Source organism: Rhinichthys klamathensis, unplaced genomic scaffold (assembly GCF_029890125.1).
Source record: "Rhinichthys klamathensis goyatoka isolate OS25496 unplaced genomic scaffold, OSU_Roscu_1.1 h1tg000068l_1, whole genome shotgun sequence".
Lineage (NCBI taxonomy): Eukaryota > Metazoa > Chordata > Actinopteri > Cypriniformes > Leuciscidae > Rhinichthys > Rhinichthys klamathensis.
The window spans coordinates 3,791,661-3,819,317 of NW_026606611.1; the positions used below are offsets into that span (position 1 = coordinate 3,791,661).

General features: G+C 39.0%; 1 protein-coding gene across 1 annotated transcript in view; it reads left to right on the plus strand.

The window, feature by feature from the left end:
- Positions 1-27,657, plus strand: part of enox2 (ecto-NOX disulfide-thiol exchanger 2) — a 301,696-nt gene that overhangs the window by 259,296 nt on the left and 14,743 nt on the right. The window contains exons 9-12 of the mRNA XM_056250293.1: positions 8,207-8,313; positions 13,365-13,479; positions 17,578-17,768; positions 24,775-24,915. Coding sequence (XP_056106268.1) covers positions 8,207-8,313; positions 13,365-13,479; positions 17,578-17,768; positions 24,775-24,915 — 554 coding nt within the window. The remainder of the gene's footprint in view (positions 1-8,206; positions 8,314-13,364; positions 13,480-17,577; positions 17,769-24,774; positions 24,916-27,657) is intronic.

Consider the following 27,657-nt stretch of genomic DNA (forward strand, 5'->3'; position numbering starts at 1 on the left):
TTTATAAGTTTTTTTCTCATAGAATCATGAAATCTGTATCAGAAATAATAATCAGCACAAGCGTTTTTAACGGTGATAATAATCAGAAATGTTTCTTGAGCATTAACTCAGCATATTAGTATGATTTCTGAAGGTTCGTGTGACACTGAGGACTGGAGTAATGATGCTGAAAATTCAGCTTTGTATCACAGCAATAAATAGCATTTTAAAATGCATTCATATAGTAAAACAGTTATTTTAAATTGTAATAATATTCCACAATATGACTGTTTTACTGTGTTTTTGATCAACATAAGAGAGTTCTTTTAAAAACATGAAAAAAACTGAACTTTTAAGCAGTAATTTATGTATCTGTGGCAATGACAAAATTATATGTATCTGTGAATGGGTGTTATCGGGGTTTTAAACAAGACACAAGTGTGTTAAAAAAGCCCATTTTTAGATTTTACCCTATTCCATTTATAGTTTCCAGTTAGAACAAAAATGGCATGTATTATTTATGAAACTATTTATTCTGTTTTTAATGACTGTGCTGTAAAATAAAGTAATTAAAAGTGCTTTAAAAGGAGAAAAAAATATATAAAAATATCCTTTGTCTGTGTGCTTGTTGGTTAATCAGCGAAACAAATGTTTATACATATTAAATCATTGTACCTCATTTTAGCCCTTCAAATAAGGTTTTTGACTTCAGCCACATCCCAATGATGCAGAATGCAATACATTATAATCCTTGCGTTTTCATGGTCACACCTTTAAAGAGTAAATGCACATGAAACCGAGTTTAATGCTTTATGCTCTTGGAAGCGTTGTACCTTGGTTAAAGTATCTACAATAACATACAAATAATTTTAGGATTACATTGTAAGGCATTATGAAATATACTCCATCCGTATAGCAGAACCTGATTTCACCAAGTGCAACATGTTTCTGGATCAAAATCTTTGTTGATCCTGGAACAACATTCCAATCAACCAATCAGATTCGAGGGACAAGTTTACAGTTTATGTCAAGCTGAGGCTTACAATCAGGGTTTGGTGCTTCTACATCAGTGTTATTCACCTATCATTTCCCTCTGATTTTAAGGGAAAAGTTATGGGTATGTTTAAAGGCAGAGATCTACATTCTCGGATAGGAATGTTGTTCCAGGATCAACAAAATATGCTTAACTCAGGATGTGCATCAGTATACAGGCTTCATAGAAAGTGTTACTCCTCCTCTACTGACTTGGCTGACTAGATTTCATGGTCCAATCATGGTTCTCTGTCCCACAGAGTTGTTTTATCAGCTCCTCTATCAGTGATGTTATGCAGTAACTTGACCTTTATTGAATGACATGGTAAGTCTCTCTCTTAGGACATGGATATCCCCTCACTTTCACCACTACACAACACCACATCACTGATGTCTGTCTATCAGCGTATTGTGCCTTAGGCTGTAGTTGCACCCATCCTGATGTCATATAGAGATGGAGCAGACATACATATTTGCGAATATGTCTAATCTCTAGTGGCAGGTTGAAATCCAAAGGTGTTTATTGTTTTCAAGAGACAAAAACATTACCTTCCCAGAGATACCGGCTTCATATGCCAGAAAATATATTTTCTGTGTGTTTGTTTTCTCCCATATACTGCAGATGTTTCCTTCTGAAACCTGTCAGGTTATTCTAATGGGGTTCGAACGTCTGCTTGAGGAAGAAGTGACAATACTGATCTGTTACCAAGCCTGCTCTGGCTGTCTGTCGAAGTTATCTTCTATCAGGAAAACTTCCTAGAGATGTTTCATCAGAAAGGTCATGTCGCCTTAGAAGAACCTTCTAGTAGCTTCCCCGGGTATTTAACTTCGTCCAGCCTTTTATCTGCAAGTGGCAGACAGCAACCTTTGATACAATTCTCTCAACAAACTGCAATAAGTATCTGGCACTATAGTAATGTCTGGTCTGTCGTGATGACAAACACATGCAGCAGAATAGTCGCTCACACAGAGGAGAGAAAGCATTGTGACAGTGGAGCATCTGTCTTATCTGAACGCAGGCAGAGCACACAGCCAGATAAATAATGAAAGGCATATACAGCTAAAAGCTTGCTGGGCCTGCAGGAGGATAGAGCAGCAGGTTGCCGCGGTGGCAGGTGGGACATGGTGACATGGGAATTCTGGGGAAAAGACTATTTCAGCTTAAGACGGTGAATCCCGGCTGAGGCAGCAGACTGGTGCTGTCACAAACTAAATCTGTATTTGCCCCATCTGAAGGATGGTTTGTAGGATTAGTGTTAACTTGTCTGTAAACCATCTCGTCTTTGCAGGCTGTTATTTATTATAACACAAATATGGGAGAAGTCAAGCAAATGTTTTCACATAATCAGTGTTCTAAATCTATATTATTGGCTTAATTTCAAGGTTATTTGAGTGGAAACCCCTATTTTAGAGAAATATTAGTAAAGACAAATTTAGATACATGCACATAGCCATTTATACGCTTTTGAAGATAAAAAAAACTCTTAGACAAGTCCTATATCTAAAGCGCTAAATCTTTGCTGTCTGTCTCTTTATCCCTATCAGATACTGAATTAAATTCACCTTGAATAGGCAAAAAATAATCATTCAGACTGATAGAGCATTAACATACTTAATAATTACCAATATCTGCTGATATGGTCTCAATATATCCCATTCTTAATGTAAAGTGAAAGATTTTCACAATCGTTCAAACATTTGCTCGGTAAGAGTTTTAAAAATATTTTTGAAAGAAGTCTCATGTTCATCAAGGCTGCATTTATTTGATCAAAAATACAATATTGCTATTGGGAAATATCACTATTTAATTGAACTTTTAGAAAATGTTATAGATTTTTTTTCTATTTTAATATATTTTTAAAAGGTAATTATAAACAAAGCAAGTTCACATAACTTATTTTTTTCAGTTACGCATTAAGTTTATTACTCAATAATTTCAAGGCAACGGGTTTCCTCACTTTTTAAGTTGTCAGTATTAATTATTAAAAAAGATCTTACTGAATAGGAAAGGTATATTGGAAAGGTAAGGAATTCTGTTTTACTTCTTATACTACAGTATTTGTTTGGAAATTAGAGGCGATATCAATGCAGAGAAAGGCCAGAAACATATTCAACATAAATGTGAAAATGCAGAAGTGAAGGCTTGGCCAATGCATTGCAAGTATGTGGTAGCTCAAGCAGTAGAGAAAGGCGCTCAGAACGCTGAGGTCATTGCTTTTATTCCCAGGGAAAGCATGAACACAATACAAATGTATAGCTTGTATGTAATGTAAGTCACTTTGGATCAAATGTCTGCCAAATGCATAAATGTATATGTCATTTTTGCTTTACAGTATAATAGTCCAGTACTCAAGAAAGGTGATAGAGTTCCCTTCAAACGTCTGGCATTATTCTAAAATGTTCAGATAGATTCTTTTCAGATGGTTGCTCTGACATTAGTGGAGTACATTTTACAAGAAAATACTATTTCGTTATTTCTACTTTAAAAAAAATCATGTTTAATTCAATTTTTTGTGAAATTTACTAGCAATTTCTGAGTACAAATAGTTTCAAATGAAATTTGACACCATTTTTTTCAGTGTTGTAATATCTGGCCTTGCAGCAGTGCTAAGAAGCAACACATACTTGCGTTGCATTATGATCAGAATACATTCTGACACATTTTGAAATGATGCAAAAAATTGAGCTTGCACAACTGGAGGCGATTGTATTTAAATAGAGTGTAAGCGTGTTTTGGCCTAAATCTGGCATAATTTTAACTATTACTACACAATTATCATCATGTTTATGTGAATAGTGAACATGAAAACAGGACTGTAATTGATGTGTTGCCTCTTGCGTTAAGCAGTGACGTTTCCGCACATCACACTAAAAGCGTTCTGCACACCTGCACACGTACATGCACTCTCGGGCACATGTTCTCCGTCCTGGCTTTGCCATCGATCTCTTCCATCAAATTAAAGGATGCTGAAGTCACTATCGATCCAGCCTCTCTCTCTCTCTCTCTCTCTCTTGAGCATGCCTATGCTGCAGACAGATGTGTTTGGCAGCCTTCCTGACTCCCCAAGGTTTATTAACCCCCTCTCAGGGAGAGAGAGAGAGAGAGAGAGAGAGAGATGGGATATCTGAGTGAATCTGCATAGGCATGTTATACCATCAGTAATGATGTCATGCATCCATCAAGCTGTTGGCACCATATGTTTATGTCTCTCAGTCCTACTGTTACATCACTTAGGCTGATGGATGTTTTGATGTCATTTCCCAGACACTGGGACATTTCGGTGTTAACACACAGACAATTTTTGGGATCTGTGATGCATTGCACAAATAGTAACTCTTTGAAGTATGATATTATAATCCCAAATGATCTAGTCATGAGAGTGGGTTGTTTAAAGACCTATTAGATTTCTCTAAAAATATCAGGCAAACCAAGATTGATTTAAAGTAATAGTGTAAGCTAGTGCACAAAACCTAGTGAGATGACATGCTATTTCCCAGAGATGGGACCAAGTCACACATGTGCAAGTCTCAAGTAAGTCTCAAGTCTTAACCTTCAAGTCTCAAGTAAGTCCCAAGTATTTTTTTCCTGGGCAAGTCAAGTCAAGTCAAGTCACACGCTATGTCAAGTCAATTCAAGTCAAGTCCTGTAGTAGGTCAAGTCAAGTCCAAGTCAAGTCACCTTATTATTGTAATTTTACCTGCAGAATTTGATCTATGGGCGTCAGTTTGGTTTGAAATGAACAGAGGCGCATTTGGAAGTGCATTTGGGTACAATGACGCATTCATTAACTTTTCTCTTTCGCGCAGGTCATGTTTTGAAAGACGGTGTCCTGTCGCTTACTAATTTAAAGAAATAAAAATGTATACAAAAATGTGATGATGTCGGACTTTTTTTATGAAGAAGAAAGCCTTAAGTTTTCAAAAAGCATTAGACATATTACCCACTATTCTGCTTCGTGTATATATCAATGAATTCAAACGTGCTTTCGCGCTTTGGCTGGCACTGAGCCAGAGACATACGCTCTCAGTGCTGTCATATATCACAACTGTTCAGTGTTTTCAACCACATAATTTTTATTTTAGGTTTCAGACATTTAAATACAAAAAAAAAAAAATTACACACTGATGTCTGTGAAAGCGTCAATAATAATCCTTACCATTCTAATAAGACGACACGTTTTATTCATATTATCAGATACACATTGTGTAAATAGCTTTACATTTTACCCTATTCTTCTCCCAGTTCACCGGTCACTTACTTTCATGTATTTCGTGAGAAGTTGAGAAATTGACGTGTTGTAAACTAACATGGCGACGCCCATTCGCACATACAACTCAACTAACGCGATCGTTATACAGGTGTTTAAACAACAAAACACATCCACTTCCACATATTTGACAATCGGAATATCAGTGTTTCATGTTATAGCTAATACATTTGTGAACATTTTGAATAAAAACAGGAAAAATTACATAAAAGCAGATCATCATTCATTCAGCGCTATGTTGTGGTTGCGCTGTGTCACGTGACAAGCAATGACGCGTCATCATGGAAACATTAAAGTGAGTGACAGGTTCTAAATAACGGTCGCCTAGAAAAACTCACGCTGGGGGATCAGTTAGAATAGTTTAAACTTACTTGTGAAAGGGTAATGGCTACTTTAGCTATTAACTTCCAACTAACCAGATAACATTAACAAATTGACAAGCACTCACTGGGCAGAATGGCTCTTCAAATGACGGACGAAATTTGAGGTTGTCGTCTGGCTGCCCGCAATGTTAATGTTGCATGTCTTGCAAAGCGCTGTTCGTCTTTTGCCATCTTGTGAATAATTCTTGAAGCCGAAAGCGATGACCCTCGGTACCCCTCCGGCTGACATGTTGATGTGATATCTGATCTAAGTGGGCGTGGTGTGCGTAAGGTACGAGAGGGCATGACTGATGATAGTGTCGTGATCCAGTCATGACAACGCTATTCTCAGCCTGCGCTCCAGCTGGATCAACTTTAAAAAAAAATGTTTTTATATATATTTTATATTCAAACTGAAAACATATTGTGATTAACACTCAAGTCATTCAAGTCATCGTGTCTCAAGTCAAGTCAAGTCCCGAGTCTTTAACTTCGAAGTCCGAGTCAAGTCTCAAGTATTTCATTTTATGTCAAGTCAAGTCACAAGTCATAAAAATCGACTCGAGTCCAAGTCACCAAGTCACAAGTCCCCATGTCTGCTATTTCCTTCTAAAGAGCCTCTCACACCTTTTACAGTACAGTACTTACGTGTACTTACAGTGTACTTACCTAGAAAGTACTGGCTAATATAAGGTAAGTACATGGGTTAGGGGTAGGTTCAGGGTTAGTACCTAGTTATTACCCAGTAATTGTAATTACTATAATAAGTACATAGTATGTACATGGGTACCAGGACTGTAAAAGGAAGCGTTAGCCCTGAAGTCATGTGTTCAGTCAATGAGAGTTGGTGATTTCCAGTGACACGAGGGATGGTAAAATTAAAGAACTTCATGCAATATAACTAAAACGGAATCTCTTAAGTGAATGATTTGGGACATTTAATGTGTCACAGAAACTTTTGATTCCAATTTTGATAACTTTTTAGTCCAAAACTAATTGCAAAAAAAAAAACCCAACAACATACACTACCATTCTAAAGTTTGAAATAGTTACTTTTTTAAAAAATGTTTTATGCTCACCAAGACTGCATTTCTTGGATCAAAAATACAGTAAAAACAGTAATATTGTGAAATATTTTTGTTTTCTATTTGAATATATTTTTAAATGTAATTTATTCCTGTGATGCAAAGCAGAATTTTTGGCATCATTACTCCACTCTTCAGTCACATGATCCTTCAGAAATCATTCTACGAGAGTATATGTTTATAATCGATATTTTATTCTTGTCACTCACCATCTTGGATGATTTGTTAAGGATACGTGTGATGCTGCCTTAGATTTAGGCCACAAAAGAATGTGTTTCAGTGTTTCTTTTTGGTTCAACCTTCATGCCTTTAGCATACCTATGTTATCTTGAAACGCCACCTAGGTTGGCAGCTTGCTAGATTTTGAAACAGAGTTTATGTCAGAGGTGTCAGAGCAGCGCATACTATTAGCAGCTGTGCTTCTCAGCAGCTGTTCCCCTTCCGTCCTGCGTCTTTCTCCTGTTCTACATTCTCACAGGAAATTACTGCCATGTATCTCTAACATCCGAAGCACTCACGCCCCACAAAATAGTTGATTGACTGCCTTGTCTCTTAATTCTGAACAGATTACTATTTCTGGAAGGTTTTCTTTAATGAGTTTACATAAGTGAGACGTCCTCTCTAATCTATACACACTGAAGTAATGAGTCCAGGCTGCCGTAGATGAAACATTCATCTCATTATCAGTTGATATACTCTTAAAATACAGGAGACTATCAGACCATTAGAGTCGATGAAGGTGAGAGGTGTGTTGTGGTAATTGAGAAAGAAGAAACATGAGATGGAACAGTTGTTCTCAGGTAAAGCGAAGGATTTCGCGATTCAACGGTTTGATCTTCCCAAGAGAGTCTAAAATCTGTCATTATTTATTCACTCTCATGTCATTCAATACCTAGATTTTATTTCTTCAATAGAAAGGAGATGTTAGGCAGAATGTTCCAGCTGCAGTTGTACTACATTCAACAGAAGTTCATAGTTGCCACAGCAGTTAAAGGAATAGTTCACCTATAAATACAAATTCTGTCTTTTTCTCACCCTTTTTTTCTGTGGAAAACATAAGAAGATATTTTGAGAAGTCTCAGTGTTTCATACTGTACAATGCAAGTCAATGGGGTCCAATGTTGTTTGACCCCAACGTTCTTCAAAATATATTTTGTGTTCCACAAAAGAAGAAAAAAAAAGTCATACAGGTTTGGAATGGCATGAGGGTGAGTAAATGATGAGAGAATTTTCATTTTTGGGGAAACTAACCCTTTAACATGATTTTTCAGAAATTTGATCTCATTCAGATCTCATCCCTGTAGCTACACCAGTCCACCCCAGCTCAGTGTTTGTGCTTTATAGAGGGGGGTAGGGGAAAAGAACATCACTTCCTTCCAACCTGACACAAATTTTTTCACTCCTCTGCACCTTCCCAATCGCCCCTCTCTCTCTTTCTTTCTTTGGACGCCCATACTGGCCCCTGCATCCCCTGCCACAGTTGAGCAGATTGTGTCTGTATTCCACGCTGCTACCAAACAAAAGGCATGGGACCATTTCTCCAAAGCCCAACGCAAGAACCTGGACATGTGGCGAAAGCAAGCAGAGGTTGGTGTTTTCATTTCTCTAAGTGAATGTATTCAGTGTACTTACCTAGAAAGTACTGGCTAATATAAGGTAAGTACATGGGTTAGGGGTAGGTTCAGGGTTAGTACCTAGTTATTACCCAGTAATTGTAATTACTATAATAAGTACATAGTATGTACATGGGTACCAGGACTGTAAAAGGAAGCGTTAGCCCTGAAGTCATGTGTTCAGTCAATGAGAGTTGGTGATTTCCAGTGACACGAGGGATGGTAAAATTAAAGAACTTCATGCAATATAACTAAAACGGAATCTCTTAAGTGAATGATTTGGGACATTTAATGTGTCACAGAAACTTTTGATTCCAATTTTGATAACTTTTTAGTCCAAAACTAATTGCAAAAAAAAAAACCCAACAACATACACTACCATTCTAAAGTTTGAAATAGTTACTTTTTTAAAAAATGTTTTATGCTCACCAAGACTGCATTTCTTGGATCAAAAATACAGTAAAAACAGTAATATTGTGAAATATTTTTGTTTTCTATTTGAATATATTTTTAAATGTAATTTATTCCTGTGATGCAAAGCAGAATTTTTGGCATCATTACTCCACTCTTCAGTCACATGATCCTTCAGAAATCATTCTACGAGAGTATATGTTTATAATCGATATTTTATTCTTGTCACTCACCATCTTGGATGATTTGTTAAGGATACGTGTGATGCTGCCTTAGATTTAGGCCACAAAAGAATGTGTTTCAGTGTTTCTTTTTGGTTCAACCTTCATGCCTTTAGCATACCTATGTTATCTTGAAACGCCACCTAGGTTGGCAGCTTGCTAGATTTTGAAACAGAGTTTATGTCAGAGGTGTCAGAGCAGCGCATACTATTAGCAGCTGTGCTTCTCAGCAGCTGTTCCCCTTCCGTCCTGCGTCTTTCTCCTGTTCTACATTCTCACAGGAAATTACTGCCATGTATCTCTAACATCCGAAGCACTCACGCCCCACAAAATAGTTGATTGACTGCCTTGTCTCTTAATTCTGAACAGATTACTATTTCTGGAAGGTTTTCTTTAATGAGTTTACATAAGTGAGACGTCCTCTCTAATCTATACACACTGAAGTAATGAGTCCAGGCTGCCGTAGATGAAACATTCATCTCATTATCAGTTGATATACTCTTAAAATACAGGAGACTATCAGACCATTAGAGTCGATGAAGGTGAGAGGTGTGTTGTGGTAATTGAGAAAGAAGAAACATGAGATGGAACAGTTGTTCTCAGGTAAAGCGAAGGATTTCGCGATTCAACGGTTTGATCTTCCCAAGAGAGTCTAAAATCTGTCATTATTTATTCACTCTCATGTCATTCAATACCTAGATTTTATTTCTTCAATAGAAAGGAGATGTTAGGCAGAATGTTCCAGCTGCAGTTGTACTACATTCAACAGAAGTTCATAGTTGCCACAGCAGTTAAAGGAATAGTTCACCTATAAATACAAATTCTGTCTTTTTCTCACCCTTTTTTTCTGTGGAAAACATAAGAAGATATTTTGAGAAGTCTCAGTGTTTCATACTGTACAATGCAAGTCAATGGGGTCCAATGTTGTTTGACCCCAACGTTCTTCAAAATATATTTTGTGTTCCACAAAAGAAGAAAAAAAAAGTCATACAGGTTTGGAATGGCATGAGGGTGAGTAAATGATGAGAGAATTTTCATTTTTGGGGAAACTAACCCTTTAACATGATTTTTCAGAAATTTGATCTCATTCAGATCTCATCCCTGTAGCTACACCAGTCCACCCCAGCTCAGTGTTTGTGCTTTATAGAGGGGGGTAGGGGAAAAGAACATCACTTCCTTCCAACCTGACACAAATTTTTTCACTCCTCTGCACCTTCCCAATCGCCCCTCTCTCTCTTTCTTTCTTTGGACGCCCATACTGGCCCCTGCATCCCCTGCCACAGTTGAGCAGATTGTGTCTGTATTCCACGCTGCTACCAAACAAAAGGCATGGGACCATTTCTCCAAAGCCCAACGCAAGAACCTGGACATGTGGCGAAAGCAAGCAGAGGTTGGTGTTTTCATTTCTCTAAGTGAATGTATTCATGCTTCACATCTTCACAATTAATTATGCAGAATGTTTCTTTCAGATATTAGTTTTTCCCATTCCCCCTGTCCATTTCCCCTTCCCTGCAAGCTCCCCATGTGTACTTGAACTATTATGAAGTCCACGTTTTATTTTGAGTTGAATGCTAATGGTACCTGTAGGATAGTCTTAACTGCTCAGCTCTCTCCGGTAGTAATATTTGACCCAAGTCTGACTGAGATTTCAGCGGTTCACAACCGGCAGGTAACATTTAAATCTTTCCTGATAGAAGCAATAGAAATACCAGTATCTTGAATCATTGGTCCTCTAAAACCCCCAAAGCTCAATACAAAAGAAAAATATTTATTCTCGATCGCTAGAAGCTTGAGACAGATAAGCTAATTAATGAGTTATAATGTTGAGGTGTTTATTCTGTCTCTTTCCTCTGTTTTCTGTGGTCATTAGGTAAGTTTTAAGACATCTCTCTCATTATTAGTGTACAAAAACCCAATCTGGTGTCTAATTAGCACCAAGCAGCATTAAAACACCATTTTACGTGGATCAGAGGGCTGGTATTGTTTGTATCTAATATAGCTGAGAACTGCTCAGCAAATAATGAGTGTGAAATCAACCGAGGACTGGACTGTCCATGTGTCTTAAAAACAAGTTCCTAGAAACTTACAGTAATTAATTATCATGACTATAAAGTCAAAATGAAATCAGAATTGTATTTTTTTATATATTGTGCCTTAAAAGAAAAAAAAATGTTTGCCTTTATAATAGCAAATGCCAAATGATTAAAAAAAGCAAGATGCATAAAGGTGCTCTAGTGGGTAAATTTGACCTTCAGCCTTCTTAAAGTGTGTGTTGGAGGAGGGTAGTAATCTACCCATAGTTTTACTATGGAAGGGTTTCAAATGTTGTTTTATGTTTACTTGAAGCCATTGGAACAGCTTTAAGATGCAGGTACTGTAAATGCCAAAAGAGTCTCCTCAAGGTTCAAGGTAGGTGTTTAAAATATGCACTATGTTGCATAATTTCTAAAAATTGAAGTTATAATCCATTTGATTTCATTCATTTCTGATACACATCTTAATTTCTTTTTCCCATGTTCAGATGAGCAAAAATGTATCGGAACTAGATTTTTCCTTCAGAAATATTGCACGTCCATTCATTTCCTGCCCATTGTGAAGACAATTTGCTATTATTGCCAGTTAGTTCTTTGTTAACTTCATGAACTCTGAGTCCTTGATTGACTGCCTTGTTTAAAATGTTAAATGACATTTGATTTGTCTCCAAATGAAAGTTACATATTGCGTTCTTTTAGAACTTACTCTGTTCTTCATCTGTGAAAAGAGCTTATTAATGCTGCGGTAATTGCGTCCTTATTGAGCTCTCTCTTTTATTGAATTCCTCTCATTTCACCTCTTTTATTTCTACCATCAGACGACAAAAAAAGGTTATGCAACAACCATAAAAAGCCTTGATCATTTCTAGAAGCTGATGTAGTCCTCACCTCCAGTTTTCATCCCCCAATCCTTCCTTATTATACCTTTTCTCTGACTACTTAAGTTGGAAATGTTTATCCTCAGATATGAGCCTCTTCTCGCTCCCGGGCTGGCATTGTGCTTTCAGCTTCACCGTGGCTGTGACAGGAAGCTCTCGATGCTGTCATAGTGGGGTGATGCCTCATTTGAGGAAAAAAGGGAGTTACCAGGCCTCTCTTACCTTTTACATTATATATTGAGAAGAGCTGACGTCAAACACTGTTGAAATCCCTCTAGTATGACAATGCAGGGCTTCAGGGATATGCCACGCTTTCACAACCCTCTGAACCTCACAATCGACATGTTTATGTTCTAACCGAGCCCATTAGTGGCATTTAAACATTATTCGTTGTAGGAAGAGGTTTCTTCGGTCCGGAATGTGGTTAGGTATATCTGGAGCAGGTGACAGTAAGTGATAGGTAATAGGTGACACACCATTAAACTATGTTTACTCTGCTTCTCTCACCCTTGGAGCTGTTTGGACCCTCACTGCCCTTCTCTTGTAAATGTGATGGTAAGATGGCGTTTTCGGATGAGTTGTTGACCCAGAGGTACATTCAGGCTTAGCAGAATTTCATCCTCATTTTCTTGAGCTCCCCTGCAAGTTTTCCCGGCCGTGTCTTGCATGCGTATACAAAGATTCGGTAAGTGTTGGTTTTTAAACAGAAATGTCCAGTCAGTACAGAGGGTTCTCCTCACTTTAGGCTGATTGTTATTCCAAGCATTTGCTGAGAGTTCAATCACAGCCAATTTATATTGCGGGCAAGACTTCCTGTGTTACAGATTGGGGAAAAGTCTAAATCTGAAAAGATAGTTGTCTTCTTGCGGTAGCACAATGTCATCTATCCCTCTCTTGATTGGGCAGATGGGCCTGTTTGCTTTAGCGCTACCTGCTCGACCTCTGTAATTCTCAGCGAGATCATGTGTTGCTGTGCTAGACAGATGGCAATGTTTATGCTGGGCCTTTTGTTTGTTGTCAGGCAGTAAGCCTCTCTCCCTGTGGCGGTCATGTTGTGTCTTTGCACAGCCCTATCTCTTTGCTGTGCACATGGCTCATTAGCCGGAGAGCTCCCCCATCAGGAGAGCCAACATACCCAGACATCTGCTTCATCTGCCCCTGCTTGGCCCTGCCGATCTGTGGTGGCTGTGCAATCCCTTCCTGCCACGTTGAAGCTCCGCTGGCAGCCATTATAACACATTAAGAGTCCCTGTTTGACTGCGTACAGAGACAAGGTCAGCCAACATCAGGTGTCTCTCTGCATCGATAACGCCGGAGCAGCGCCACCTGCTTGTATTGCTTTTTACGAGTATGATCTCTTTTTTTACAATCTGATCGAATGGCTTATTACGTTTCCGGCTCATGAATTTCATGTGTTAATCAAAGTGTGAGAGATCATCCAGCAGCGACTGGGATTAAAGACTCAGTTCCTCTCGTTCACAGGAGATCAGAAACATCCACAATGAAGAGCTGATGGGAATTCGGAGGGAGGAGGAAATGGAGATGTCGGATGATGACATGGAAGACGCCCCGGATAGCAAAGATTCGGATGATTCAGGTATGCACTGTTCCAGATTGACAGTCTGTAAGCAAAAGATGGGGATTTTTCCCAATATAAACAGTATAAACAGTTCTTCCTCATTCTTTTAAAGAGGTTTCTGAGCACCCACTGCATACAGATTGAATCCACTGGTGATTTGTCAGTTTTAAGTGGAACCTTTTCCTGGGTCACACAGTGCTGACACATTTGCAGATAGAATAACCAGCTAATTTTCACAGAATAAATGAAGACGGGAAATAAGGACTCCAGCTTCATGGAAGGCTCTGGCTGTTTAATGATCCTTGACATATATCTGGATTCAGACTGTGTGTAACTGGCACTTTTATCCAGCTTTTTTCTATAAACATTCTCTCAGGAACTAATGAAGCTCATATAATTTCCCTTCCCTGTGAGACCTGAAAGTGTTTTATAATCTTTTTGTATCAGAAACCGTTTTAGACATAAATATCAATTACTGTATGTGGCCTTTTTTCCCAACAAAACCAGGACTGGGAATTGTAAAGAAATTGAATTATTCCATTAACACTTTATTTAGTACTTATGGCTTTTTTATGTCAGTTTATGTTTGTTTGTTTGTTTGTTTGTTTGTTTGTTTGTTTTTATTATTGTATTTATTTTATTTCCTTTTTATATGTATTTCTAAAATGAAAAAAATGGATTGCCTTGGAATGAGTTAGATTAATGCAGTAGCTTCTCTGATTGATTAAGACATTCTGAGTTTGAGATTCATTTATGAGTCGTGTACGATTCTTTTCTACATTTTCAATCCCCAACCTTAGCTACCAGGGTGAGTTGAATGTCAGACTAGGGAAAAGTTTAAGGTGGGACACTGATCAAAGTAGATGGTCTCTTTTGAGAGATGGGACAAAGGAAAGGGGAACAGAAAGAAGGAATATTGCAAGCTGGATTTAAACTCGCGCCACCCTCATAAGCACTACGGCTCAATGTGTTGAACCATGTTTTTAAACCACTAGTCCACCATTCCAGCTCCAGCATGTTACTTTGATGATTTCACTGAATGAAATCAAATCTGTCTGTAGGCAGCCGAATCAATCGTGGCGGAAAAGTGTAATTTTTGTATTCCTACTCCCATTACCCCATGTGGTTTCCTAAATGTGGTGGTATTGAGCAGAGCATGTGTCTACCAGCTGCACTTCCAGCTCATTTTAGGTCCTGCTTGTCAAAAAAAAAAAAAAAAAAAAAAACTGCTATTAGAGATCCTGCTCAGGACAGAATCATGGGATAGCATAAACAGATCACTGTGGGATTCCAGTGTCTTTTTTTGGCATCTTGAGACTACTTGGCTCACACGTGCACCCTCTTTACAGTAAATTTAAAGGCCCTTATTGGCCCCTCATATGTGGCACTTAACTCGTGAAATTTTAACATAAATATTAGAGATTCTCCTGTGTAACAGAGACCCTCATTAGTATGCAAATATATGCAAATGAAATCATACATTTACCAGGTTTGATTCGCACGTCTTCTCATCTGCGACCTTAGTTATTAGAAAACTATGATAACAATCACTGTCAGTGGGTTGTCAGATATTTGAAAGGATGTCACAAGATAGAAAAGGGCAGGAGATCCACACGGTTAATGAAGGAGGTAATTCAACAGCCTCCTCGTTAATGAAAACAAATATTTCATACCTGCCAGGAAGACGAGCAACCGCAGTGAAAAGGGGGAGTGGCTCATGCTAACCTCTGTGTGAATTCTAGCCATATTAACAACCCAGTCTTCAGTGCAAACCAATATGTTTGCTTTTATTTCCCCCCAGAGTTAATCATTGGTAACGGGCAAGTGTCCTCTGACAATAGCTATAGTGCAGTGTGCAAACGGGTGCTGCTTTCTTTGCTGTCAGCACCCCTGGGCAGCACAGGTCGATAGATCTGCCTGCCATGTTGCGGAAGGTGAACCGGACTGTTTCTGAGGGCAGCAGCTTGATGAGACGAATCGATAAAAACTGCTTGCTTTCCTCTCTCTCTCTCTCTGTCTGTGTCTCTATATCTCTCTCGCTCTTGTTCTCTGTCTCTTTAGTTCTTTCTCCTCTAATTCACACCAAACATGTTTCCAGACAAAACACAGAATCTATAACTTGGCAGCTACCTTCATAAAGGATGCGTACTTACGTCCCGTGTGAATTGCCATTGCATTGTGCTCAGTCTAGCGCAACGGAGTGGCCATTCTGCAAGCTTCAGGGGTCTCAAGACACATTTTTCAAAGGCGAACTACCCTTAGTGTCACATAGCATTTTGAAAATATTAAGCTTATGCTGCTAAATGTGTAAATAGACAACTGATAAAAAAAAGACACGGGCAAAACACAAGAATGTGAAGGGCTCCAAAGGCGCCACCTTAACCACAATGTCATAAAGTGATTCATTAAAATGCTTTACATATGCAGAAATTCACAACGCCACAGAAATAACGCTCAATGCTCTAAAGAAATTGATTCCAATATGGTGCGTAACATTGGCGAAATTTTGCAAGCAAAATGATCTGTTGTCAGTAGAGTGATGTATGAAGAATAGCTCACAGAGAAGTCACTTTCAAAGCAAACTTTCTGTTGGTCAGCATGGCGAATTTGCTTGACCAGCTTGAACCCATTGCAAAATCTGTGTGGGGAAAACTTTCGCTATCACGCAAAATTCCAGATCGCATGGGTTCCTATTGAAATGTCTGAATTTTGCCTGCGGAAATTCACTGAACAATGGTAAATTTTACCACCCCTATAGAGTTTGATGTTAGCATGTTGCTGAGCTTAAAAATAGTCCCAAATGATGCACTATACACTATGCACTACGTACTCAACTCTCTAGTATGAATTTGATACGATTATTTTGTCATTCAACATCAGAGTATGATAGCTCCGCCCGACCTCTACATAATTAAACCTGCAGCTTTTGAGTGCATAAAATGTCCAACATTCCACACTTTATTTGTGTCCTAAATTATGTACTATACACTATGTATGTATGCTATGCACTATGTACTCAACCATGTAGTTATTTAGTTACACTTTGTGTAATGAATTAATTAATTTTCAGTTAATTAAGTGCATCATCTTTTCAGTGATAACACACTTCTCTATTTATGCTACAAATCGGCAAAAAGTTGTGTGCTAGAATATGAATCGAGATGCATCTAATGTGATACTCTAAGCATAAGAAATACAAAACACACACAAATACTGTGAAAATAACTATAATGAACTATATTTGATCAATACTTTTCAGTCCTGAATGAAATACAAGTATATTTTACTCGTATACGCCATCTTGGATTGCTTGTTGCATGGAATTCTGGGATTCCTTTAAATTGGCTGGCTACCTTTTGTGCCACTTAAAATGCAGCCTAGGTAGGTTTTGGGACAGGTGACATTGCGTTTACCCGCAGACTTCCGATGGTGTTCCTAGCTTAACCTGGCTTCCCTTATCTTCCACCCACGTCACTCAATCGTTCATCGTCTCCATCTTCAGAGACGCATAACCAAAGAGCCTCGCGATCAGGCAGTCAGCTGTTCCTCCCTCTCCCTGCCCAATCTGAGAGAGACACGCTTCTCGCTCTAATCCCGTTATCTCTTCCCACTAGAAACGGCGCAGAGGTGGCGTCTCTGATCATCGACTTGTTAAGAGACGGCTGAATGACGGAATGCCTCGGTGTGAAGAACCCTTTTGCGTCCGTTTTAATTACAGCCATTTGATAACAATGCCCATGGTACATTAAGTCAAGCATTAAGTAATACACTTTCTCTCCATTTAATCCTCTCTAATTAGCCTCTGAAAGCAAAAGGAACGCAGCAGTGGGACTGAGGGTCCTTTCATCTCAGTCCATCAGAAGAATTCTCTAAGCAGCTTTTGAGGAACACTGTTTTCTTCTGCCGTATCTTTCATTTTACCCTTACCAGGCCTCACCACCCCGTGAATTATTACTCTGCACACGACTCTTAATGTGTGCCTCTTCTTTTTCTGTTACGTCATTGTTTTTCACCCCTGCCGCCTTCGCTTGTGTGCCTCTCTGCTTATTTCCCTTTCCTGTCACCAATGGAATTGTCATTTTTAATATCTCTCCATCTCTCTCTCTGGCCTCCCAGGGCCGCTGGCTCAGGTGGAGGCTTTGAAAGAGGAGAACGACAGTCTGCGGTGTCAGCTGGATGCCTACAGGAACGAGGTGGAGCTTTTGAAACAGGAGCAGGGTAAAGCGCAGCCCCAGCGCAGCGAGGAGGACACCACCCGCCAGCAGCAGCTCAGCTTCCTGCAGCAGGCTCTGCAGGGCATGCAGAAGGTACACACACACACTGAACAAGGTATACGGCAAAAAACTCATTTTCTTAAGCAGTGTTTTTGTCTTGGTTCCAGTTAAAATGTGTCAAAATCCTTAGTAAAGTACATTTATTTGATGTTATTAGTTTATATTATTATGATTATTATTATTGTTATGATGATATTTAAGTCGGCATAAAAAATAATTGCACCTTTTTTTTTTTTATCGCTTTTGATCGTATTATAAACTATTCATCCATGCATATTTAGCCGTTAAAAAATATATATATATTTTGTGTTTCCAACCATTTCGTCCCTTTGTTACAGTTGACTCCAATCTCCTATTTAGATCTGCCTCCATCCAATAAACAACCGATGCATAAAACCAAGTTCCCCGCCGATAATCCATTTCACTTGGATGTACATCACAATACAGAAGAAAAGATCTGTCTCTATTTTCATTACATCACGACTTTAAGTCTTGCGTTTTTATAGAATGTGTTAAGTTACAGTTTGTTTGTTTTTTTCCGTATGCCACTGGCACATGGTTGTTTAGATATTTTCACTGGAAAATGACAAAAATACTGAATAACAAAATGATATTTGTAGTGTTGAACTTCTCGCAGAGCTGCTGGAGGTTTTTGAAGACATGGGCAGATGCCTGTCGGGGATGTGGCACAGTTAAGATCGGGAACCAAAAACGTGTCGTTTCAAAAAGCGGCATGGGGTGGTCCATTGAACCGTCACTCATCGAGTGTGTGTTTACAGTCTCACACACCTACTGTTTTCTCACTCAGTTAATATGGTGTTGTTGAGCGTGAGAATTTTTAGAGCAGTTAAACCACAGGGAGTCCTGAGCCGAAACGCTTAATTTCTACAGAGCATCTCTCACAAACACTCACACACAAAATAATAAACACAAGAGATGTTGAACATGTGGAATCATGGAAATGTTGTCTGCCCACATAGGCACAAACTGTAGACGTGTCCCACCCATCAAGCACTTTCATCTCTATTACCAAACGTTATTTTATCTTCTCTCAGGGACAGGTGCTATTTTTAGAACAGTCTCCCGCTATCATCCTCTGTTCTTCATTGTTCTTTTCCACCCGGAGTAACCTAGAGATTTGATGGTGATTTTTAGCCACATTTGTTTTCTCAAACCGTGCATTCACGCAATACAAACTCGAGTGGTCAGGGTTCAATCTGTTCCGTGGTCCATCTATTTCTGTACACACTCATTACTGTATCCATCAAAGAATCCTGGTCACCCTCATTCTAGTCCTATAAGCCCAGCACATACAGATGTTTCACATTACTTTGACCTTGCCATTATTAAGCCATGAAGGAGACTGAGAGGGGCGTTTGTCTCACTTTAAAGGTGTGTGCTTTCTGCTAATGAGCCCTAATGGAATTCTGCATATTGAACGTTGCTGTGCCATGAGATGAATTCGCTGCACGGGTCACATATGAGCCGTATGCTGAGCGATTTGTTCGAGTTCGAAACGGGAGTGTTCACTGATCTGAGCCTGTGAAGACAGCATGTTATTCTGTCACATGAAGTGAACAGTGTAGGCCATTGCTCAGAGTTGAATCACTTTCAAATGGCAGGCGAGGCTGCTGAGATGTTTTCGGTCCTGCACTCAGAGCGTGTTAAACTCACCCTCGGACTGATTTATTCATGATGAGCAGGGCATGAAGTCAAACAAAAAGGTTACATCACCACAGTTTATGTAGCTCAGATAGCTCCTGGCGTCTGAATGCTGAGCAGGAACGGTAATGAGAAATCTGAGCAGTCTGGAGCACCTCGTGGCTTCTGCCTTATTAGGTTTGTCAACAAATTAACATGCTTAGAAACAGGGTTTGGGGTAACACCAAGCGTGCCGCACAAGCCCTGAAAAGTGAAGCTAAAACGTCTCGATCGCCCCCCCCCCCCCGGTGGGCGGTCCTAGTATAGGTCATAAACCCCGCCTCCCCATGTTATTCAACGGTACGTGAGACCAACTAAACAATTAAATTACACTTCAAATATCGTTTTTCCAAATATGGTTTCTGCCATTTACTGTAGTTTTTATCACACTGATGTAATTTCAAGAGTTTGTTTTTAAAATAAGTTTGTTTTTAGTTAGTTATTTGATGCGGTGGTGGTGACGTCATGATTGACAGCTGTGATTGACAGGTTCTCTGAGCGAAGTAGTCACTGAAGCACCAACAGGCTTTTTTTCGGGATCTTCGGAGGACTGAGGAGATTGGAGCTTTAAATGTAATATCTAAATTTCTATAAATAATTTTAAAAAAGTGCAGGAGCGTGTTCTTGTGATTGATTCAGCGAGAGTGGGGGCGGGGCCTTGATTTCGCGGCTTTACTTCCTGCTCATACTGCGCAGGTCTGGTCCCGAAATCGCTTCTGCGCAGACTCAAGTTCCAAGATGTCAGCGCCATATCGGGACACTGGCGGCTTCACTTCTGACCAATGGAAGAGAGCGAAGGGGCGTCGTCCATCTTTTTTTACAGTCTATGGGTAACACGTTACATAATCAATTTTTACCATTTTACCATTAATTCTATTCAGAAATGTCTATTTCGCTCTTTAAAAAAAAAAGAAACAAAAAAAAACATTACACTCAATTAAATTACATTACATTTTGTTACATAGACTAGCATTTAAAAGTTTTGGGTCAGGAGTTTTTTGAAAGAAGTCCCTTATGCTAACCAGAGCAGCATTTATTTTATCATAAATGCAGTAAAAAAAAAAAAAAAAACGTAATATTGTGAATTATACCATGCTCTCTCTGATTAATCGATTCTGATTGGCTGAAAGATGTGCAATAAAACCATTTAATGTAATGCACATGTCCAAGTCAGTTTAATCACCTTCTTTATCAATGCGCTGCTTTCATTGAAGCACACACACTGACTTTGAGATCGGAGATCGTGCTGCGCACACACAGAAACAGGAGCACAGAAACTTTTTGTTAACACTTCTCCACGACTTTTATTAATAAATTAACACTACTGAATCACTACATTATACAGTGGGGGAAATAAGTATTCAACACGTCAACTTTTTTTTTTTTTGACATGTTGAATTGAACAACACAGTTCAACAACACAGTTCCAATGGAACAATTTACATGACATTTTACCAGGCATTGGTATTAATTTTAGAAATCTACACATATAAAGAAATCATAATATTACAATCCATAAAAAAAGTTGTGTGTAATGAAGTAAAATAAGTAAAAGTATTTAGCACACTAACTGAAATTGTATTGAATACTTGGTTGAAAAGCCTTTATTTGCAATGTCAGCTTCAAGATGCTTCCTGTATGAACAAATGAATCGCTCACAGTGCTCAGGTGGGATTTTGGTCCATTCTTCTAAACAGACTGTCTTTAAATCTTGAATATTCCGGTGGGTTCTCTTGTGAATCTTGATCTTCAGTTCCTTCCACAAATGCTCTGTTGGGTTTAAGTCCGGTGATTGACTGGGCCATTCCAACAACTTTGTTTTCTTCCTCTGGAACCTTTGCAGTATGTATTGGATCATTGTTCTGCTGGAAGGTCCACCCGTGTCTCATCCTTATCATCCTGATTGCCTATAGGTGGGTCCACAACGCGCGTAAACTTTGTCCCGTAGATGTCTTCTAGCAAATTCCATTTAGCCTAAATAGCGAATCCGCCATGGCGCGAGCGCAACTGGCTTTTAAAGGGAATGGGAGATGAGACTCTGATTGGTTTATTGCACGTTACGCCCAAAACACACCCATTACTCATTAATAGAGACAACCCTTTTAGACCATGCGCCAGGCGCGCCGACCATTTTTCCCGTCGTTAAACTAGCAAAAGTGGATTCGGACACGCTCTAAGTGCACTTGTGCCGTGCGCTGAGATCCTTAAAACAGGGCCCTGTGTGTGGCTGGTTGATGGTGGAGTGATGTTCCCTCCACTTGTGGATAATAGCCCCAGTGCTTGTAGGAACATTTAGGAGTTGTGAAATCCATCTGGAACCAGTGTCGTTGTTATGAGGCGCAACTTATGTAGAGCTGTTTGCCTCTACCCAACATGAGATGTTTGTATACTTGCCTTTTTCTAACCGAACATACACTATCCCCAGCTGATTCTAAATCTAAGTACTTAGTAAAATCAGCTGCTGCCTTGCCTTGGTGTACTGCTTTTTCTTAGTGTGTTCAATGCTTTTTCTCTCTTTCATTCCACTTTATTAAATATTACTTGATTTATGGATTGTGATATATGATTTCTTAATCTGTGTAGATTTCTTGAGTTAAAACCAATGCCTGGTTAAAGTTTCATGTCAATTGCTGCATTGGAACGGTGTTTAAAGGGGTTGTATAATGCCCCTCTTTACAATATGTAAAATAAGTCTCTGTTGTCCCCAGAGTGTGTATGTGAAATTTAGCTCAAAATACCCCACAGATTATTTTTTACAGTGTGTTAAAATTGTCCCTTTTTGAGGGTAAGTAAAAACGCATCGTTTCATGTGTGTCCCTTTAAATGCAAATGAGCTGCTGCTCCCGGAACAGAGGGCGGAGCTTCGACAGCTTGTGTGTGTGTGTGTGTGTGTGTGGTAGCAGCTGCGATTAGCTACCTCACGCAGACAAGCACTAAAATGTCAGAAACTGTTCTGCCTTTTATGATTAAACTGGAGTCGTAAAATGATGGAGAGACTCAAGAAGAAGTGACAACATGTAGAATGCAGCAGGACGTTTCTGAATGGTTAGTTGATTCATTTATGTTGCTGATTTGGAGTTAGCTATCTTCAATTACCATAATCTGTCATGATAATCTATAAAATCGCTGGTGTGGGAACGGGTGCATGCTATTGCATTTGTGTTACGTAGTGTATTGCATGTTAAAAGACGGATGCGACAGCTTGAGCAGACTCACAAATGTGCTCTACTACAACAACTCTTCCTCTTCTCAACACTGCTTGTGTGTTCCCGGGGGCGGGGTTTATGTACATTTCCGGGTTAGTGATGTCACTAACCCGGAAGAAATGTTGTGTAGTCCCTACCAGCCGTTTGTTGTAGTTCTTAAAAAACGATTTCTTTAAAAGCAAATATCTTCCTTTGCTTTGAACTTTGAGTGTTGTAACTTTTTTTATGCTCAAAGAGCAACATTACACACTAACTAAAGTTAGGAAAGTGAAATCATAATCAACCACCCCTTAAAAAGAATTGCGTGTTGAATACGTATTTCCCTCACTGTACATTTTAATATAGATTCGGTTGACACACACACACACACACACACACACACACACACTTCTCCACTGAGATTGGCCTCTGGCAGCACAGAGCCTGTATGTATATCCAGCTTTGGATTTAATCAGTCCCTCACCTGAGCCGCTACAGACATACAAACATCCTCAAGGCACAAAATATATTTACTCGTCTCTGACTGAAATGCACACCGTCCAAATATCACTGGCACAGCACCTCTGGAGGTCGGGGAACAGCTGTCATATCTGGTGCATATTGTTGAAATGTCTTTATGAGCTAGAGGTAATCAAATAAAGCCATATTCAACACAGTCATAACTTCTGAGATTGAATTATTTGATAGCAAGACGTCTCAAAACATAGGAGCATTCTTAAGACAGCATATTTGGGCATTGTATGCTGTCTAGGTCAAGGACGTATACGTAATACATGGGTCTATCTATCCATTAGCATTCCAATTCATCTCAAAAAGCATTTGCTCGGTTGGCAACTTGGCACAGGACCTCCCAGAAGTACTTGAAATCTTATATGTATCATACACATTTGGTTTAGGATTTACTTTTTAACCATTTTAATTTCAATTTAAAAATTCCTGGTAAAATTTACAAATAATTGATCTAGTCCGTCTTGATCTAGTCCCATTAAATGAATTTAAGGCCATGTTAAAATGCCATATAACTCAAAAATGTAACTGCCATATGTGACCTTTTCTTTTCTTTTATGTGTGATGCTTGTTTGTTTGTTTTTGACTATGTTGTATTTGTATTTAAATTGTAACTGGTGTGCCGTCTTGGCCAGGTCTCCCTCGGAAAAGAGATTTCAGTCTCAAGGGACTTCCTGGTTAAATAAAGGTTAAATAAAATTTTAAAAAATACAAAGAAACGGCAAGAAACACATTGAATTGAATAATGTAATGTTGCAGTTCCACACTGGCCAACTGGCAAGTAACTCTGTATTGTTTACATGACATGCAGGAAAAACATGTATATCATTATATACCTCATGTATACCTTGCTAATACATCAGCAGGTTTTACTAATTCATTCCCTCGTTTCAAGTAAATCATGCGCACAATATAATTTGTTTACTCGATGTACTAAATCGTAGCCACGTTGTAATAATTGGTTAAAACGAGAGAATAATCTCTTAATTCGTTATAATTTACTGTGTGTGTATATATATATATTTATTTATTTATTTGAATGTATTTATTATTATTTTTCCCGGATGTCATGTGTGGGACTCCGTACACCAAGGCCCAGTGTTAAATCTCATTTGGTACTTATTGAGTGATTGGATCCTGCTTGCACCTACAGTATCATGAGCTGTGATGTCAAAGGCAGCAGACCTTGAAAATGCATTTCACGCTTTTAAGAGCCCTGAAAAAAAAAAAAAAAAAAAGGGCACTGCTTACATATGTTGCTTACAATAAAAATCTGAATGCACGGCTGCAATGCGGCTGTCAGTGCTTTTTGGGGTTCAGTTACTACATAAACCAGCAGGAACTAACTGGTCCATGCTAACCAGCCAAATCTTGACCTATTGGGACAGGTACAGCAGGTGGCTCGCTAGGTTTAGAACAAGAGCCATAGATATTCACACCTCCTAACATTCAGTTTAATGAAGCAGCCCGAACTGCCATCAAAGCGATTGTGCACAGCGTTTGTTCTCTTTAAATACTGATGATCTTATCTGCGTGCAGTGTCAGGCCTTTTGAGCTTCTTATAAAGCTCGTCTCTCGTTATGTGTTTTTAATGTCGTCGATTTTCCTTTGTGCCGTTTCTCTAGCAACTGCTCAAGCTTCGTGAGGATCTGAAACAGAGAGAGATGGAGCTGGAGAAGAACTCTGAGGACAAACAACAGCTCGAGAGCCAGATCCAGAGTCTGAAAGATCGGATTCAAGCTTTCCCCACATCACACGCTCTGCCCGTGAGTAACAGATGTCTGTCTCTGTCTGGGCTCCTGTCGCGTCTTTGTTCTTTAACTCTGTCTGGATTTGGTGTGTTCTGTCTGATGAGGAGGAAGAGGACGATGACGAGAGGAGATGAGATGGCTGTCAGTTTGAGGACAAGCGAGTATTAATGAGTCTGTCCTGCTGAACGCTCTCCAGGGAATCAGATCAGGCCGAGAATATATGATTCCCTGCGCTCTAATTAAGATAACATGAGCTCGGCGTTTGAAACAAAGGAAAACAGTGTGCAATTCTTGCATTAGAACTCGCTTGTTTACAAGAAAGCCGCCATTTGAATTCCTTCATGTTAACGCATAAACATTAGAGGCATTATTTCAGAGATTTGATGGCAATGATCCAGTTATGATGTTTAATTAAAAGTAAATTATTGAAATAATAGGCTCTATGCACGATCGCTTCCGCGTTTTGTCTCAGCCCGCCCAGTTACATCCGGTGCTGCGTCGCAAGCCGTTTTTGCATTAGGTGGAGATAATGGCACATTACACTCGCTGTTTACAAGAACTTCCAGCGGTTAACGTGAATGATGTTAACAATATTGTGAGGCAGTTAGCTGTCACACATAAGAGTAAGAAAGAGAAGGGCTTTAAATTATATATTTCGACAACTTTGAGGGTGAGTAGCCTATTCTCTCATATCATGCGAAATCCGACTAGCGAATCAGTTTCTAAAATCGTAGAAATTTGTTTTATTAAAGTTTTGCCGCTAGTACACTTTGCTATAGAACACGCTATGCGGAAGTAAAGACGCGGGCTGAGATTATACCGGAAATACGTCAGCAGCGTTCGTGCATAGAGCCTATTATTTAAAGTTTAAGGAGTTCAGAAATAGCACTTACTGATATAGAGAATAACTCCCTTTGGAGTGACTTTGTAACTTTGCAGTCCTTTTTCATTCTCAAACAGCAACAGTACACACTAAAGATGGTTGAAAACCTCAAAAAGCATAATAGGTCCTCTTGAAAGGATTTTTTCGGTGAATGTTTTTCAGTGGATTTCTTGTCGTCCTCATACTTGTGCTGAACCTGTCCATAAGTAATGTTCATTAACATTTACATTTTAAAAGTTTTCTTTTCATTAACATTTTGCCATTTGCCATCTCTGACTGTTAATTGTCTATTAACACTGTATGTAATTATCGATGAATTTATGCTGACATGCGTGTCAAATTGATGTGTTATGCTCATGAATTGTGCGTTATCACACAATCTTGAAGTGAGGGAACTCTAGTTCTCCTGGCAAAATCTTGCAACTCCGCACCATTCACATATAGCACTCGTGTTGATGAGCAAGTGGAATCTGTAATCTTCTGCCGTTTTTTCCTAAACATTTGTGCCGAAAATGCGAAACAATGGGTCCTCTTAAAGGTCTTCAGTACGATCAGCGGACGTGTTCCCTGCAACAGCAGCAGCAGACGCTAATGAAAACTAATGGCACCTCTGCAGCGCCAGCCAACACGCCACACCAGCGGCTACAACAAGCCGCTTTCAATTAACCGTGTGTCACCGCCACTGTCTTCAACAGAGCTCTTATTCAGGGGAACCTGATGACTGTGTTGCTTAGGGGACCGTTCCCAACGAATGAGTTAAAAACTGTTCATTCATGTATGAAACTTAGAAAAGGTGACATTTTAAATCATATTGAGTTTCAAATTTAACTTCCAAAAGGTAACGGCAATTTGAGAAGGCTAAACGATGCACGCCCAAAATTTGATAGCCTGTTATCTTGTACAGACAGATGTTGTTATCTCAGTTTTTCTTATCTGGTACCGTGGAGCGGATCATTTTAGGTTAAGTTTGGGTTTTATCACCTCCAAGACTAATCATTTTAGAAATGGTTGGTCGGCTACTTATGATTCAAAGCGGGAAGAGAAGGAGAACTGTCTGCATGGGGTGCAGCAGTGAGTCTGGTTTGATTGGCACTCTGCAGTGGAATTTATCTCGGCACCACTGATCCATGCTGAAGGAGAGTTCAAGGCATCAGCATGTGCATTGATGAATCACCTGAGACAGACTCATTAATGGAAGAAATGAAAATCAATTTTAACGCAGCCATTCCTCCTATAGATCTGTGCCCATCGGTTGCGAGAGCAGTTTATTGTTTTCTGCTAGATGAATGTGTTGCGCATGTCATTCATCAGCCTGTACGTGTGTGTGTGTCTCAGTGTTTGCTCTTCCGTCTCTTACTGTGATAAACTTCATTAATATTTTTCCTAGAATATCTGTCGTAGAGTTTTGTGTGCCGTCCCAAATCAGCTCACTGCATTAAAAAGCAGGCCTTTTACTTAACAGTAGTATGATGAAAGACGCAAATGTTCAGTAAATATTCATGTATTATTAATGGTTAAATTATTTGTTTATTCATTTATTATTTATTTACATTTTAGTAATTAATAAATATTTTATTAATTACAAGAATCAAATTCAATTATTCTTTGAACAATGCAATGGAAAATCAGTGGCCAAAAGTGATATCCAGCCTAGGAAAATTGACACCTACACCCTTTATTCAAATATTATTAAAGATTTTTTAAGCATATAGGGTAGTTGTACTTGGAGTCAATTGTTTTATTTGTGATGGCGCAATGAAACATACCAAATTGTACAGGCATAAAAAAGTAACATTTTTAAGTACAATCATCTTAGATGTACAAGTCATTTCAACTTACATTACATTCAACTGCCTTAAAACTTGTGTTTAATC